The sequence below is a fragment of the Heptranchias perlo genome, chromosome 34, assembly GCF_035084215.1.
Source record: "Heptranchias perlo isolate sHepPer1 chromosome 34, sHepPer1.hap1, whole genome shotgun sequence".
Classification (NCBI taxonomy): Eukaryota; Metazoa; Chordata; class Chondrichthyes; order Hexanchiformes; family Hexanchidae; genus Heptranchias; species Heptranchias perlo.
Genome location: NC_090358.1, coordinates 13,308,365 through 13,325,439, shown reverse-complemented (window position 1 = coordinate 13,325,439; position 17,075 = coordinate 13,308,365). Strand labels below are relative to the sequence as shown.

The following is a 17,075-nucleotide window of genomic DNA, read 5'->3' as shown; positions in this document are numbered from 1 at the left end:
CACTTGTCTGGCATGAATGTTAGTTGCCATTTATCATCCCAAGCCTGGATGTTGTCCAGGTCTTGCTGCATGCGGGCTCGGGCTGCTTCATTATTTGAGGGGTTGTGAATGGGACTGAACACTGTGCAATCATCAGCGAACATCCCCATTTCTGACCTTATGATGGAGGAAAGATCATTTATGAAGCAGCTGAAGATGGTTGGGCCTAGGACACTGCCCTGAGGAACTCCTGCAGCAATGTCCTGGGGCTGAGATGATTGGCTTCCAGCAACCACTACCATCTTCCTTTGTGCTAGGTATGACTCCAGCCACTGGAGAGTTTTCCCCCTGATTCTCATTGACTTCAATTTTACAGGGGCTCCTTGGTGCCACACTCGGTCAAATGCTGCCTTGATGTCAAGGGCAGTCACTCTCACCTCACCCCTGGAATTCAGCTCTTTTGTCCATGTTTGGAGTAAGGCTGTAATGAGGTCTGGAGCTGAGTGGACCTGGCGGAACGCAAACTGAGCATCAGTGAGCAGGTTATTGGTGAGTAAGTGCTGCTTGATAGCACTGTCGACGACACCTTCCATCACTTTGCTGATGATCGAGAGTAGACTGATGGGGCGGTAATTGGCCGGATTGGATTTGTCCTGCTTTTTGTGGACAGGACATACCTAGGCAATTTACCACATTATCGGGTAGATGCCAGTGTTGTAGCTGTACTGGAACAGCTTGGCTAGAGGCGCAGCTAGTTCTGGAGCACAAGTCTTCAAAAGCCGGGATGTTGTCGGGGCCCATAGCCTTTGCTGCATCCAGTGCACTCAGCCGTTTCTTGATATCACGTGGAGTGAATCGAATTGGCTGAAGACTGGCTTCTGTGATGGTGGGGATATCGGGAGGAGGCCGAGATAGATCATCCACTCGACACTTCTGGCTGAAGATGGTTGCAAACGCTTCAGCCTTGTCTTTTGCACTCACATGCTGGACTTCGCCATCATTGAGGATGGGGATGTTTGCAGAGCCTCCTCCTCCCGTTAGTTGTTTAATTGTCCACCACCATTCACGACTGGATGTGGCAGGACTGCAGAGCTTTGATCTGATCCGTTGGTTGTGGAATCGCTTATTTTTTTTCAAAAAATATACTTTATTCATAAAATTTGTAGCAAAAACATACAATACAGTTGTCATATCACATTCCAATTGTACACAATACAGATTATACAATTTGCAGGTTAAATCAAGTACAGTTCAATGAACACTGTGCATAATTACAGTTCATGACACTCTGGGGTGTCTCATTGCATTATACTCAATACAGATTATTGATTACAGATTCATTACAGGTACATTACAAATTCATTACAGGTACATTACAGCAATTTGAATTTTACATTCTGCCCGGGGGGGGGAGGAGTTTTCCCTGATTGCAGCCCCTCGGTATACAATGGCAGGAAGGCTCAAAACGGTTGCCTTTCCCCACAGAGCCTTTGCGGCGGCCGCACCTAGCTTCAGTGCGTCCCTGAGCACGTAGTCCTGGACCTTGGAATGTGCCAGTCTGCAACACTCGGTCGAGGACAGCTCCGTGCACTGGAAGACCAGCAGGTTTCAGGCAGACCAATGGGCGTCTTTCACCGAGTTAATGGTCTTCCAGCAGCAATTGATGTCTGTCTCGGTGTGTGTCCCCGGGAACAGCCCGTAGAGCACAGCTCTGTCTATAGCATGCTGCTTCCGCTGTTTAGCATGCACGTAGTCCTGACTTGTAGCTTCGCTCGGTTAGAATCATAGAAGTTTACAACATGGAAACAGGCCCTTCGGCCCAACATGTCCATGTCGCCCAGTTTATACCACTAAGCTAGTCCCAATTGCCTGCACTTGGCCCATATCCCTCTATACCCATCTTAATAGAATCATTTTTAGGTACGCCTGGTGCTGCTCCTGGCATGCTCTTCTACACTCCTCATTGAACCAGGGTTGGTCCCCCGGCTTGTTGGTAATGGTAGAGTGAGGGATATGCCGGGCCATGAGGTTACAGATTGTGCTGGAATACAATTCTGCTGCTGATGGCCCATAGCGCCTCATGGATGCCCAGTTTTGAGCTGCTAGATCTGTTCTGAATCTATCCCATTTAGCACGGTGGTAGTGCCACACAATACATTGGATGGTATCCTCAGTGTGAAGATGGTGTACCAGTGTATTCTTCATGACCAGAGTGTATTGGGTCGTAATGAGATGCCCAGGAGATTGTTCGGGAGGGGGCTCAATCTCAAGCAAAAAGAAAAGTTGTATCAACCAGCAAATGTTACTGTTATCCTGGTGGGCCTGTGCTCCTGAAAGTTACTGTGACATGAATTATGGTGCAGAAATAGGCCAACCAATCAGAAGTATTTAGAGCTGAACAATATTTGATTCCTTTTCTGCACTAAAGAACAATCGAAAGGGGAGAAAAAACTTTGATTTCATAGATTTTCTAACTTAGAACTAACTCTGTGTTTATAGGACATTTTTTTAGAGATTGCAGAGAATATTTGTCTAATGGATTTTTTTCAAAACCCATTTGATTTTTTTTATCTTAGTAACTCATCATTTGCATATCATCCTAATTAGGTGACATCATTCATGCACTCAACCACTGTAATAGCTAAACAGATATCAGTTTTGCTCACATTAAGTATACCTTTTATGACATTAAATATGTTGCTGAGTTATTAAGTAGGGAATTTTTGCCACACTATGTAGGCCTGAACAACCCACTCACAAATTTGCTCCCCATGAAATCTTAATTTGAAATTTATTTCTAAAAGCCTTAGTTTTACTAATGCTGGAATGGGCAAACGGCTAAGGATAATTACAATACAACAATGATTATTCTTGGAACTCTCTGGACTGGAGGTCCAACATTTTACATCCAGGAAGAACACCTGAGTAGTCCTGCTTAAAATAGCCTGCATGTGTTCAAAACCTAAATTGAATCTAAGCAAAACTTGACATTTGGAACAATCTGCTTCGATCTGAATTGGCTTCGTTTTTATGGATATTCTCCAGTCTTTCCTCGGAATTCAGTCCCCTGGTGCTGGAGATCAGTCTTGTGCCTCTTTGAACCACTTTCAGGTTTTGAATGTCTCCTTTGTGTCTTGGTGGCCAGAAGTAGACACAGTACCCAGGGTGGTCTGATCAAAGCACTATGCGGTTTGAGCATGACTCCCTCCAACTGGTTTGACTATATAGTTTAACATTCTATTCGATTTATTGGCTATTCTTTTACAATGGTTAGACATGTTAAGCACCAAGTCTATTAAACCCCGAGATCTCTTTCAACTTCATTTTTAATGGCTATTTCCATACCATTCATGGAGTACTTATATCACTGTAACATTTTGAGATTTTTACCTTATTTGGTCTGGGAGGGATTTTGGTTTGATTTATATGATGATGTTGGATTCAGCTCACAAAGAGTCAACTCCCAGAGACATACAAACTATCAGGAATATTGTTTAGGGCAAATGAGTTGGAATACCAGACAATGCAGCCATCTAACAGGTATGTACCTCATCAGTTTCGAGCACACTCTAGAGCTCTCCAGCTCATACAGAGTGTGTGGTCTACCCACGATGTGACCAATAATGCTGAACCCGCGAGAATACCTAGTGCAGACTTGTAATTTGTAAGAGTTGCCCATTCTTTTCCCCCTTCACATTTATCCATATTACATTTCATCTACCAGTAATCTGCTCACTTATGTAGCTTCTAAGTTGCCCCATCGGATGCAACTGACCTTCCTAATTTGGTACCGTCTGCAAATTTGCCCTGACCTTCGGAATCCAAAGTCATTAATGTAAATTAGAAATATAGGAGGCTGAAACACTGATCCCTGAGACATCCCATTCAGTATTGCACTCAACATACTTCTTTAATAAGTATCTGCTACTTCCTACCTTCATCCAATTTCTTATCCAATCCCAGATTGTTCCCTGAATCCCCACTGCTTTAAAATTAAATAATAACACTTAATGAGAACATTATCAAATGCTTTTTTAAAAGCCAAGATACATCATGTTGTAGGAATTTCCACCATCCATTTGGGAAGTAATTTCCCCCCCAAAAATCAAGCAAGTTAGTCAAGCAGTATCTTCCTCTTACAAATCCATGTTGGCTGCTATTTACCAGGTTGTTACCATACAGATCATAGTACTAAATGTGCTGAAGTTGCAGTACTAAAAGGTTTTGTTACAATTGGAAATAATTTTCAAATTTACCGCCGAGGCAGCGAATTTACCGTCTGTTGTGGAACTTGTCCGATTTTCGTTTCATTCATCTCTACATAACAGGAAAATCTGCAACTGAATCCGCTTAATTTGGTAAATTATTAATCAAAATGCTACATGGTCTCTGTTTAAAAGGAAAGCTCATAAAGATTTCAAGAGTCTGGCCCCGGAAGTTGCAGATGGGGCTTCTGATGCCGGCAGGACAAGCATTTGTCACAACGCAACATTCGGTGACAAATCCTGCCAATTTGCTCACTTATTGCATGTAATGTGAATGGCTGCCCGTGTATCACAATTTTGCGTAAAAGGTCCTGGAGGCATTGAAATGCAGCATTCTGAGCAGATCTGAGTGATAATAAATTAGTTGCTGGAACAAATTATTTGCCTTAGCTCCAGAATAATGTCAGGGAGGCAAGGGCTTCTGATTGGCTGCTGCAGATGCCAATTAAAGATTCGGCAATGTGCCATCCAATAGGACAATCCAGTTACTGGGACTTTAAGAAGCACCATCAGTGAACCCTTTGGTTGAATGACAGTTAAGTTGTCAATCAGAGAACTGATGTGAAAATGATACACACCCCCAACTGTCATTTTTAGGTAGTTTGCATTTGATTTGTGTTTGGACACTGAATGGAAATCACTGAAGTGATAAGATTAGCAGCAATACCTTCCCTTTGTTCCAATATTATGTATCATAATAATTATTACATCATGTTGCGGCTAATAAATTTTATTTTAATTTGTAATTCAGATTAGTCCTTGTCCATTTTGACAAGAAGCTGGCCACCTAATAGCAGGAATGAGCCCTTACACCTGTTTACATACTATAGTAAAGCTGAGATATGTAGAAACCCTCATTCTGAAAAAAACTGTTGCAGAAGATTTGTTTTATTAACAGATCAGAACTCTTAAAGAATTTTTTTTTCAGTTTGTGAACCATTTTCTTTCTGCAATGCAAACAGAAAGACATGTATGCATTTGAGGTTTCATTCTATCTTTAGACATACATGTTAGTCTTTTGGCATGAGGTGCCCTGAAGTAATAAACCACACAGTGAAATGGTTTTTGTATCACAGGAATGTTACCACTTCAAACCATTTAAATTGAAAGCAGCAGCAGAGACTGTTGATTGAAAATAAAAGAATTTCACTTCCAGCTAAAATGGTATATAAAGGTTGCCAAATGTTTTGTCTTTAAACAATAGAGATACAATGTTCAGTATTACTCTAATTTAATTTGCATTGTTGAGAATCATGTATTTTTTGGGTCTTTTTTGCCCTTCTTACCCTAATGTTTTTGGCTTACATATTTTAGACTAGTCTCACAGGGGCATCTTAACTCTCTTCAATCTTGTGAGTATCTTCACTGGCTCTAATATCTACATAAGTTTTGAAAATGTTCCCTTGACAAAAAACTGAAAACCCTTCTTTAGCTGCTGGATCTATCCTGTGCCTCGGCTTGTCTGAACAAGGAAAGTAATAAATGGTTCACAACCTGTATACTAAGCTATATATTTAATAATTAACTTCTATATATACAGTTATTCTTTTCTTATATCCTTATCAACTGCAGGAGCAAACCGGCCTGACCGTATGTCTTCAAAGTACCAGACCAACTCTCTCTAAACAGTCAGTTCTAATGAAATGCACCCACTACCAAAACATTTACCAGGATTTCTTGGATTTGAATGACTGTAAGCTTAAATTCAAAAGGAGCTGGCAGTCTTATACATAACTGAATAAATCACAATTTGTTTTTGCTTGAATGGTACGGCTTGGCTCTTTCCTTAAGCAACAGCTCAGATACTACACCGACTAGTAGTCCTCCCAAGATTGAGTTAGGCTGAAAACATGACTCTGAATGAAGATGGGTTTTAATTCCTTGTGTATTGTGACTGAATTAAAACTGAAACTAGATACAAATGCTTTGTTCTTGTCACAGAGTGTTTGCCAAAAAGTTGATGGCAGAAAAACTCCAACAAACTGCTCCACTATTTCAAAAAAAAACCAAAAAGTGCTGGAAACTTCAACAGGTCTGTCAATGTCAGAAAAAAATAAAAGAGAGGTTAATGTTTCAGGTTGATTTCCTGAGGACAAAGAGTCTCAGCCCATAACATCCTGGCAAAACATTTAAACCCATCTTTTTTTCCTGACATCATCTGTATATTCCCAGCATTATTTTTTAATTTCAGATTTCCAGTAATCAATTGTGTATTTTGATGACACAAGAGATATAGGAATCATCTTGTGGTAAAAGTTACATATATTTATTCTGCTCCTCCTGATTTTCTCCCCTTACCTCTCTGATCCTGAAATTCATGTTAGGACACAGTTCTGTGCACCTGGCAGTCCCCCAACTGCTTCACTCATGTGGCCATACTTTGTGTATAAGCATGGACATTAAACATTGGTGAGCTATTCGACTGTAAGAGCCATCACAGCTCAGCCTGCTCTATCCTTATTTGATGAGCACACATGAGCACGTGAAGCATGGTCGCGGAACAGCAAGTGAGAACAATTACCCTCCCCATATTTTTCCTCTCCAGAGCCCAGATTTGTAATGCCCACACTGCTATCCTAGCTGAAGCCGACAAGCTCAGCACAGACCACAGATTAAACCTGGAACATTTCTAGTCTATGTGAATCAGTGCCTCTCCACGTGGTCATTTAGCAACTAAGCCACTGGGATTTTAAGACACTGTAGTAGCCAATCTTTGTGCATTTCAGGGTGGGGGGGTTGAGAGTTTACACAACTGTGATAGCTAACCTGTCACACTCTGTACAAAATATAGGATGAGAGATGTTGGTAATGTTGTCGTAATCAATCTATGTGCATATATTTGCATGTGGCGGGGGTGTGAGTGTCGCTGGCAAGGCCAGCATTTATTGCCCATCCCTAATTGCCCTTGAGAAGGTGGTGGTGAGCCACCTTCTTGAACCGTTGCAGTCCATGTGGTGAAGGTTCTCCCACAGTGCTGTTAGGAAGGGAGTTCCAGGATTTTGACCCAGCGACGATGAAGGAATGACGATATATTTCCAAGTCGGGATGGTGTGTGACTTGGAAGGGAACGTGCAGGTGGTGTTGTTCCCATGTGCCTGCTGCCCTTGTCCAGGTCGCAGGTTTGGGAGGTGCTGTCGAAGAAGCCTTTGCGAGTTGCTGCAGCGCATCCTATGGATGGTACACACTGCAGCCATGGTACGCTGATGGTGAAGGGAGTGAATGTTTAGGGTGGTTGATGGGGTGCCAATCAAGCGGACTGCTTTGTCCTGGATGGTGTTGAGCTTCTTGAGTGTTGTTGGAGCCGCACTCATCCAGGCAAGTGGAGAGTTTTCCATCACACTCCTGACTTGTGCCTTGTAGATGGTGGAAAGGCTTTGGGGAGTCAGTGTCTACTATGCACTCCAGGCCCTACAGTGTCTACTATGCACTCCAGGCAGAAGGCCTCAAGCATTCCGGCAAACACCGCATGCTCCTTCTCCAGGGCCACCCGGGCACAATAGAGACTGGAGTAAAAGAAAAACTTACATTTATGTAGAGTCTTTCATGACCTCAAGATGGTCCAAAGCGCTTTACAGCCAATTAAGTACGTTTGAACTGTAGTCACTGTTGTAATGTAGGAAACGCGGCAGCCAATTTGTGCACACCAAGGTTCCACAAACAGCAATGACATAAATGACCAGATCATCTGTCTTAGGAGTTGGTTGAGGATAGATGTTGGCCAGGACATCGGGGAGAACTCCCCTGCTCATCTTCGAATAAATAGTGCCGTGGGATCTATTACGCCCCCTTGACAGGGCAGATGGGGCCCCGGTTTAACATCCCATCCAAAAGATGGCACCTCTGACACTGCAGCACTCCCTCAGTACTGCACAGAAGTGCCAGCCTATGTGATGTGCTGAAATCTCTGGAGTGGGGCTTGAACCCACAACCTGCTGACTCAAGAGGCGAGGGTGCTACCACTGAGCCACAGCTAACACTGTAGGCAAAAAGGAGGGTTGTAATAATAATTATTACACAGTTATAATGCTGTGTGGCTAGTTTACATTGATGAGGAGTGTAAGTGAGTAAGAGCGGGGGAATGGGACTAACTGGATTGCTCTTGCAAAGAGTATGCCTTTTCTAATAAACTCAGAAGGAAACATTGGGTTTCCCCGGTGTCATCAAGCAAAGAACCTAACAAAAGTGCCCCGTTTTTAGAGGGGGCACATCTAAATTTTGCAGGGCTTTGGGGAAAGAGTGGGGGAATGGGACTAACTGGATTGCTCCTGCAAAAAGTCGGCATGGGCTCGATGAGCCGAATGGCCTCCTTCTGTGCTTTTACCATTCTATGATTTTAATAAATAACTTAAGCAGAAAAACAAAACAAAAGAAACTTATAAAATTAAATGATAATATTTTTCCCAATGTCTACTGTGCCCTGCGGTACCCACCAGTTGTATATGTGGAGGTAGCATTCTGTGGAGCCTTTCTAATTGCTACTTACATTAAGGGCAGAGTTGGTGCATTTTAAGGGATCACCTGTTGGGGGTGCTGGATAGACCTTTAAATACGGTGACGTCATTAGCGTCACAATGGGGGTGGTGACGTGCTCTTTAAAGGGACGGTTGCGGGCCGAGGCTGCTGTCGGCTCAGTCTCTCGTCAGTGGGAGAGGAACCGAAAGTGTTACTAGGGTAACGGGAAAGGTGGGGGGAGGAGGAGAAGGGGGAAAATTAAAGGGAACAGGAGCGCGAGCGTTACCGGGCAACGGGGGGGGAAAGAAGAGGAGGAACGCGAGCGTTACTGGGCAACCGGGGTTGAGACTGTTACCTGGCAACGGCGCAGGACTGGGAGCTGGAAGCGAGCAGCCTCCCCCCACCCCCTCCCCCCTGCCCCCGACACTAGGTACAGCGGACGAAGCCTGTCGACCGAGGCCTGAGCTCCAAGGGAGGATGCGCGAGTGCGTGAAGGAGGAAGCGCTGCTGCTGGCCCGCGACTACGTGCAGCACTGCCTGAACCCGGCCCGGGAGCCGAGGCCGCCGAACAAGACGGCGTTCACCCTGCGGAAAGTGGCCGACCAGATGGTGGAGCAGCACCAGGCCGCCTTCAGCAACATGAAGAGCCGCTTCGACAACGGCCTCCAAATCGCACCCAGGCCGCGATCGGGAGCAGCCGGGCCCGAAGGAGAGCCGGTGGCGGCGGCGGCGGCGGCGGACCCGACTGCAACCACGACAGCGGCGGCGGCGGTGGCCGCTGCGGACTTCCTGCGCCGGGTGGTGGAGGAGATGTCGGCGGACGAGAAGATGAACTGGGGCCGGGTGGTGAGCATCTTCGCCTTCGCCGGGGTGCTGGGCCGGCACCTGAGGGACTCTGGCATCGTCATGAGCCCGGAGGTTGGGCCCAGCCCTGTGGACTCGCTGGCGGAGAGTGTGGCCAACTATTTGGGCAAGGAGCGGCGGGAGTGGATTGAGCAGAATGGGGGCTGGGTAAGAGACGTGGGGCTTTCGGGGGGAGGGGTGTGTGGGGGAGGCTTCTTCGTGGCCCAGGATGCCAACCAGGGCAGAGCCTGACTACACATTGAGTTCCTGCTTTTATATTTAAATCTCTTCCCTATATTTTTCTCTCCCTTCTTCTTGTGCCTTCTGCAGCCAAGAGCTAGGGCTGACTCATCTACTCCTAGGCCAGAGCTGATGAATGTCATGAAGACCCATCGCCTTGAGAGCCCCACCCCGGTGCAGTATATCTGTATGGGAACTCTGGGCGGAGGTGTGAGAAGGGTTTGAATTGCTTCCCCCACTGGTGTGGAGATGCCGGTGATGTTTCCCCCACTGGGGCAGCACTGTGTGGCCAGGTATAATACTGAGCCACGAGTAGGGGTCATGTTGCTTTGGTCCCTGCTGTGCTTGGCTTCTGATTTGAGTCATGGCAAGTGGGGCAGATGCTGAACAAAGACTGTGATGCCTTACTTTGAAGGCGAGGTAAAAGTTAGTCACATATGTGCTCATTAGTCCTTTGTGATTGTAAGGAGGCAAATACTGATGGCCTGGGAACAGGATATGCACCTGCTGTCACAGTAGAGTTGCAGAGGCCAGGCAGACCAAAGATAGGGTAATTGCATCTTGTTGTCCCTGTGCTACTGCACCTTGGTGCTGTTAACATATTGTGCCACACTACCTATTATTTCAATATTTAAAACATTCAGGATGTACATTCTGGCCCTCGTGGAGTTTCTGATGTGTCTAGAGCACCGTTTGCCTATCCTAACTAGTATTAACCTGCTTTAAGCTCAGTTACTAGTACATTTTGAATTTTTGCCTATCCCTACCTGGGAACTGTGGAGTGTTGGGTTTGCCCTAGTCATGAATGAGGGCTTTTTAAAACCAACTTGTGACATTGTTGGAGGTTTTCATTTGTGAAATAAATAACTATATCCAAGGTGTGCTGCTTATTTCAAATGCTTGTTTTTTAAAAAAATGTCACAATGCTATTTTGTTGCTTAACTTCCTGATATAGTTTTAGATTCATGAATCTAAGAGTTCTACATGTGAGATATGGATGTTAATGTGACATAAGTAAAATGCTTTCAGGAAAAAGTTTCATATTTCTGCCTGTTGAGGGTTATTTTTTTTTAAAATCATGCAAAATGTGATACAGCATACTGTAGTTGTGTTCCAGAAAAAATTCTAATTTGGATTTAGGGATTCTAAAATAATTTATACTGAATGTAGTAAAATTGATACAGGTCAAATAGAAGGGAAGACATATGCTTAGAATATAATATAGATTTTTTTGCCTCAAGGAGGAATTTTAAAATCCACTCGAGGCAGTTTTAAAAATATGCTATAAGATGGGCTTGAATCTGAACAGCATATTTAAGAGGATGTGGTATGGTAACTTTTTTTTTTTAAATGCCCTTGTACTGTAAAGTGGATTGCAAGTATTTTGGTGAATAAAGTGCCTGAAGAAATATGGGCCAGGCAAATTTACATAGACATCTGGCAGGCGATACACCAATACACCAGCTGGGCTTCTGCATACACAATGCACGATATTGAATGTGGATCTTGAAGCAAACACAGCTGCTTGTCTTTTTTTCCCTGTTTTCTGAATGGACTTGATTTCTACATTGAACAGTATTGTGCTTGGGCTTTTGAAACCTGAGAGCATGCAACTTAAATCTGTTTTAAATTTTATGGAATTTCTGCTACCACCTTTTTAAAAATAAAGTAATGTGAATAGAACTAGGCCTCAAAATATTAAAACTAAATGGGGTTCAAATATTCCCCATCCAAAAAAAATACTGTTGAAAACGTATAGATATATTCCCATTTGTGATTAGCCCTCTTAATTGTACGTGTTAGTGATACATTCTGGATTCTGCAGGAGAAAGTTTTAAGACACTTTTTTTTAATTGTCTAATTTGAATGGTTAGTTGTAATGCACCCTATACCCAGGGGCTTAATTATAAGCCCATTGTCTAGATGAATAAAAATTCTGTTATAAATATTCAATAAAGCTGCAATGTACTGCTGTTTCTGTTTTGGGTATTTACACCAATGAAAATTAAAATGCAGAATTAGAGCTTTATCATTCTTAACGACAAGATCATTTATCTTTTTCATGTCAAGTAACCCTTTTTTATCCACTTTTGAGGGGTAGAAATTTTTTTTTGTAGAGGCCTGTTTATGATTCTGTTATTGTAAAGATGCTCTTCTGCATTAATATGCCCATTGAAAGACATGAATCAAGCTGTCTGGGTAAGTGTGGTAAACTTGTTTTTATTTGTCTTGACAGGAGGGATTTCTCAGATTCTTTGGCAGCGATGACCATTGGCAAGAGTCAACAGTACGCAACATGCTGATAACAGTTGCTGGGTTTGGTATAGCAGGGCTAGCTTGCCTTCTTGCTGTCCGATAGACTGGTGCATCTAACCAATTGGAACAGTTGCTAACATCCTAGAAGATATAAATTTCTCATGCACAATGTTTTCCATTTTTATAATCTCCATTTCTAAAATATTTTTGGAGGTTGCCATCGTATGGGACAGCAGCAAGAAATATGGAGATTCTCAAACTTTTGTCTGCAGTTTGCTAGTGTTACGTTTGTTTGATGTACACTTAACTTTTTAATATTTCATTTAATATACTGCCTACAACATGAAATGAAGTATCCTTTGATGTTTTTAAATGGCATTGTGATAAGAATAGGGCTTGAACAAAATGAGCCCTTTACGGTTTTGATTATTGTGGGTTAGTTGTGGAAAATGAGGGAATAATGTAATGCAAAATTGAGTCTATTCTATAGTCCAGTTCTGAGTCACAAAAAATTGCACTAACCTATTGAGTAATCTGGAAATAGCAAGGTATAACCAAATCCATTTCTTTGTTTTTCTGATTCATTGCAAGAAATTCATGCTTTTGTGGGTGGGTGTGTGCGTGCGCATGTGTGGCTGTCTGAGTCTCAGAAAAACCATCAGGTTTTATGTGTCCTGGTCCAAATTAAACTCTTTCCTTTTGTTACATTTCTATCAGGGTATTATAATTTACCAACCTTCTGTAAAGGTTCACTAGCATTAGTTTCTTTATCTTTTTTTCTGCTCTTCCTCTGTCCACCACCTATCAATATCTGTATTTCATAAACCAGACCACCATAATAGTTTTATGGTTAGTAATAGTTTGGTAACGTATTAACTGGAAATCAACTGAAAACTATTTTGATAAAATATGGTTCCATATTGTGTACAGTATAGACATCAAAGTAGTGGTAGAAAATAGTACACCTAGCCAGCAAACCCTTACAGTGCAAAGTAGTAATTTTTAAAAACTTTTCTGTATTTGTAAAAACAAGTGTTACTAATTCTGTACTGTATCAATGTTGTGTTTAAATAATACATCGTGAAAGCTTGATGAATTCCTATTGTATATGCAAGTTAGAATTTTGAAAGCACCTCAAACTCTCCATTCTAGAAAGCAACCAAATATACCTGGAACTTAATGTCGTTGGCAATGTTATAGTTTAAGTGTCCCATCATATTTTAAATTGTGTAATAGTATTTATATAACATTTTTATAAATTAAATATAGCAAAGCATTTAGAATCATGCCATGACTTAAAATCAGCTTTATCTGTGAAGCTCATTTTACCTTGTGGCAGGGGTGAGCATCTACCTTTTATAGTGCATGGAACTATTAATATATATTCATATTTCCTGTTACTCTTTACCATTAAATTTAATCAGAAGGAGCATGTTAATGGGATGTATTCTTTGGGATGTTGAAATCATTATTTGGTTTTTGATAAATGATGATCAACAAGAATCCCTTGCTGTGTCCTAATTAATTGAAAGGTGCAGAAAATACAGCAGTATAGAGGAGGAAGTACTGAAATCTGCATTCTGTGCAGCTTCTACAGAGTTTCCTGTATGTGTATAGCATTATTGTCTTTGCTTATTTTTTTTTTAGCTCCAACAATTTGTACTCTTGCGTCAAGCTGTTAAATTACTTTGCCGTATGGGCATAATGTATAAATCATAGAAGCAAGTAAATCTGTAGTTTGGAACTAATTTTTCACTTTTAAACTTTAATGATGTGCCTTGTTTCTGTTCTGATGTCTTCAAAAAAGATTCAATGACTGTCAAAATACTTTGGGTTTATTTTTAAAGTCTTAATGGGGGAACTTCCCCCAAAGTATCATGGTGCACTTGGGCTGAATGGTTGTATATGTAAAATAAGCTTGGTCTAAAGGTACTACTTACTGAGCAGTCTGTAATTGCTGAAATGACAAAACCAATGAAACCTGGAAATTCTGAGGCCCTGTGTGGTGATGCTTTATTACGTGGTTTTATTAGTCTGTAAGATCAGTTGGTGTCTCTTGTGTATATTCCAAAGAATTGAAAGAACTTTTAAAATTAGATTTAGGCTTTGCATATTAGCATTTAAATATTTTTTAAATTATTTTTATTTTTTATTGTGATGACTGCTTGCTGGGGTATGTTCAATGGACACTAGTTGTCTGTCTGCAGTTACCTTACCCAAGGTTGTTTTTCCTCTAATTCCGACGATTTGTCAGCCACAGGGTTAAGCAAGTGATATGGTCTCAATGCTCCATTGGTTTTGGTTAAAATCCCACTCCAGAGACTTGAGAATAAAATCGAGGCTGACACCCCAGTGCAGTATTGAAGGAGTGCCCTTTCAGGTGGATGTAAAATATCTCATGGCACTATTTCAAGGGAAGTTCTCCGAGGTCCTCGCCAATATTTATCCCTTAACCACCATCACTAAAACAGATTATCTGGTCTTTATCGCACTGTTTGTGGGACTTTTTGTGCAAATTAGCAGTTACGTTTCTTGCATTACAACAGTAACTATGCTTCAAAAGTACTTAATTGGCTGTAAAAGTGCTTTGGGACATTGAGTTTGTGAAAGGTGCTATATAAATGCAACATTGTAACAATGGAAACCCATTAATCAATGCCACTGCTGAGATTGTGAATGCTACATAGGGAGTGTATGAGCACAGACCTACATTCTGCCACTCTGGCATATTGGGTTTCCAGTTTAATTAAACTTTCCCTGACGCCACCAAAGAAAAATTTTAACTCTAGTGTTCAGTAATTGTATGGTTGCTCCAAAGTTAATACTTAAATGCTTCATTCTGTGGATTGATTGGTTGTAAACCTTGTCACACCTGTTTGATTGCCGAACAGTAATTCTAAATGGAATAGGTGCGGTGGGGTTGCTAAGTAAATAGTATTGTGTTGAATGCATGAAGCTGGCTTGAAAAATGTTTCCATTTACAAACTGGCTTTCAGGAAGGTACAAATAACACAGCATGAATAGGGCTATTCTCTGTGGAATTTTTTTAGTTCAACTTAATGGGTTCATGGAAAATTTGGAGTTTAAACTATGCACTGTCAAATTTGGATACTTCCTTTTAAATAAAATTACATAGGGGGGAAATAAAGAATTGTAAGGTTAATGGGTAAATGTCAGAGCCAAACTTATTAAAATGCAGTTTAATTGGTCAGGCAGCAAAATATGATCTCGCAAGAATGTACTTTTCAAAGCATTCCTTAGTGCTTCCTGTTAAGTTATGCCAATCACTAATTGTAGTGCATAGATTTGGCAGAGAGTTTTCTGTTGAATGGAGGATGTTTACTTTGGCTGTCATTTGGGATATGTTCCATTCTACAGTCCATAGAGCTCTACTATTTCTGAGCAGCATTTGAGACCAGTACTTGTTTAGAATAATGTGAGCCTGACCAAATTAAATTTATACGGCTCTCTGGCCAGGACAAATGTCTCATCTTCTCTTGCCCTCCCTTTCCGGTACCTTCACTCTGCTAGAGAAAGAGGAGTATAGATTTATTATGGTATCTCTGTCCCATTTCTTCCCCCTCAGAACTGGTCACATCAATACTTGCTTCCCAATTGCCCTCTAATATTTCCTTTTGAGAATGAGTAGCAGCAAACTTGTTGTTTGTCCTGTTCTGCATATCTGTATAAAACAACTAGCTATCCCAGTAATTCCCCATACTGACTGGTGTGCTTACATCAGTCATTAGGTGTTTTTGAATTTAAAAAAAAATGCTTGATACTGCAACACAAAATTATCTCCTGGGGTGGGGGTGGAAGGTAGGGTTGAATTAAATTTACAACCTGAATTTGTATTGTGCCTAATTTGGTCCACTTTCAGTTCAACTTGGGTCTGCAAGGTGATGCACCTTCCCACTAGGGTTGTGCCATCCTATTGTATGAAGGTGGGTATAAACTTAACTTTATAGTGCAACCTACTTACAACAGACTGATGTGGGTATACCTCTTTTTAAAATTATAATCAGGAAGGTTATGACAGCAATTCTGAATATTAAAAATGCCTATTAAAATGTAGATGCTTGCTAGTTCAATTTTATTTTGATTCTAAAACGGAATAACTTCCAATTTGGAAGTGAGCAGGCAATCTGCAGAATATTGGCTACAGACTCTTGATTTTAGAGATCAAACTCCAGAAGAAAGAATGTGTACTAGTTCATTAACACCACAGGGTGCAAAATGATTCCAGATTGTCAAATTGTGACTAATTTACATTTCCTGCAGTTAGTCAATTTAAGGAAGGAAATGTCCAGAAACCAACATTCCTATCCACCCCAATTGATGAATCATGCATTACTTTGTGTGTTTGGTTTGGGAAAATATTTGTCCCGTTTACCCAATTTGCCTGGACAAAGTACCACTTACCTGTCTGCATCTTTGTCTGCATCTTTTTTTCCTAGTGGTATGTGGGAGGGGAAGTGGATACACCCTTTTTGTTTAGACTCAAGTCAGGGAAAAGAATTGGGCCTTTCAGTTATTCACAAAACTGAAGAGATATTCTCAAACTCTAAATTTCATAATTTTGGGCAGATGTAGGAAAGTATATAAACCATTGGGTGTTGCTAACTTGGAACTTGTGAAAGCAGTTTTGCTATCTGAATAACCCAATCTCTAATTACTTCAGGGGTCACAGTGGTACAAATGTTTCTGTGGTGGAAATGTTTATAATTAAGTGTCCCAAACTACTGTACAACAGATTTGAAAAATGCCTTTATATATGGCTCAATATCTACTGTATAATTGCAACAAAGTTGTATTTGCACTTGTGTAAACTCAGTAGAAAAGCAACTTTTTTTAGCACACCTGTCTGCATCTGTTGAAAGTAAAGGTTGAAGCATGTAGCTACATTTTTTTTGATTGGCCAGGTTTGAACTAAACCTGTACTGTTAACATTGGTGATCCCTTAGGGCAATTCTGGCAACATCACACTGAAATGTCAGCTTGTTTTAGTTGTTTGCATTCATGCTTCTTCCATCAGAAGGT

General features: G+C 41.4%; 1 protein-coding gene across 1 annotated transcript in view; it reads left to right on the top strand.

The window, feature by feature from the left end:
- Positions 1-14,029, top strand: part of LOC137301809 (guanine nucleotide-binding protein subunit beta-5) — a 70,850-nt gene extending 56,821 nt beyond the window's left edge. Inside the window, exon 13 of the mRNA XM_067971452.1 lies at positions 12,016-14,029. Coding sequence (XP_067827553.1) covers positions 12,016-12,138 — 123 coding nt within the window. The 3' untranslated portion in view covers positions 12,139-14,029. The remainder of the gene's footprint in view (positions 1-12,015) is intronic.
- Positions 14,030-17,075: the final 3,046 nt, after the last annotated feature.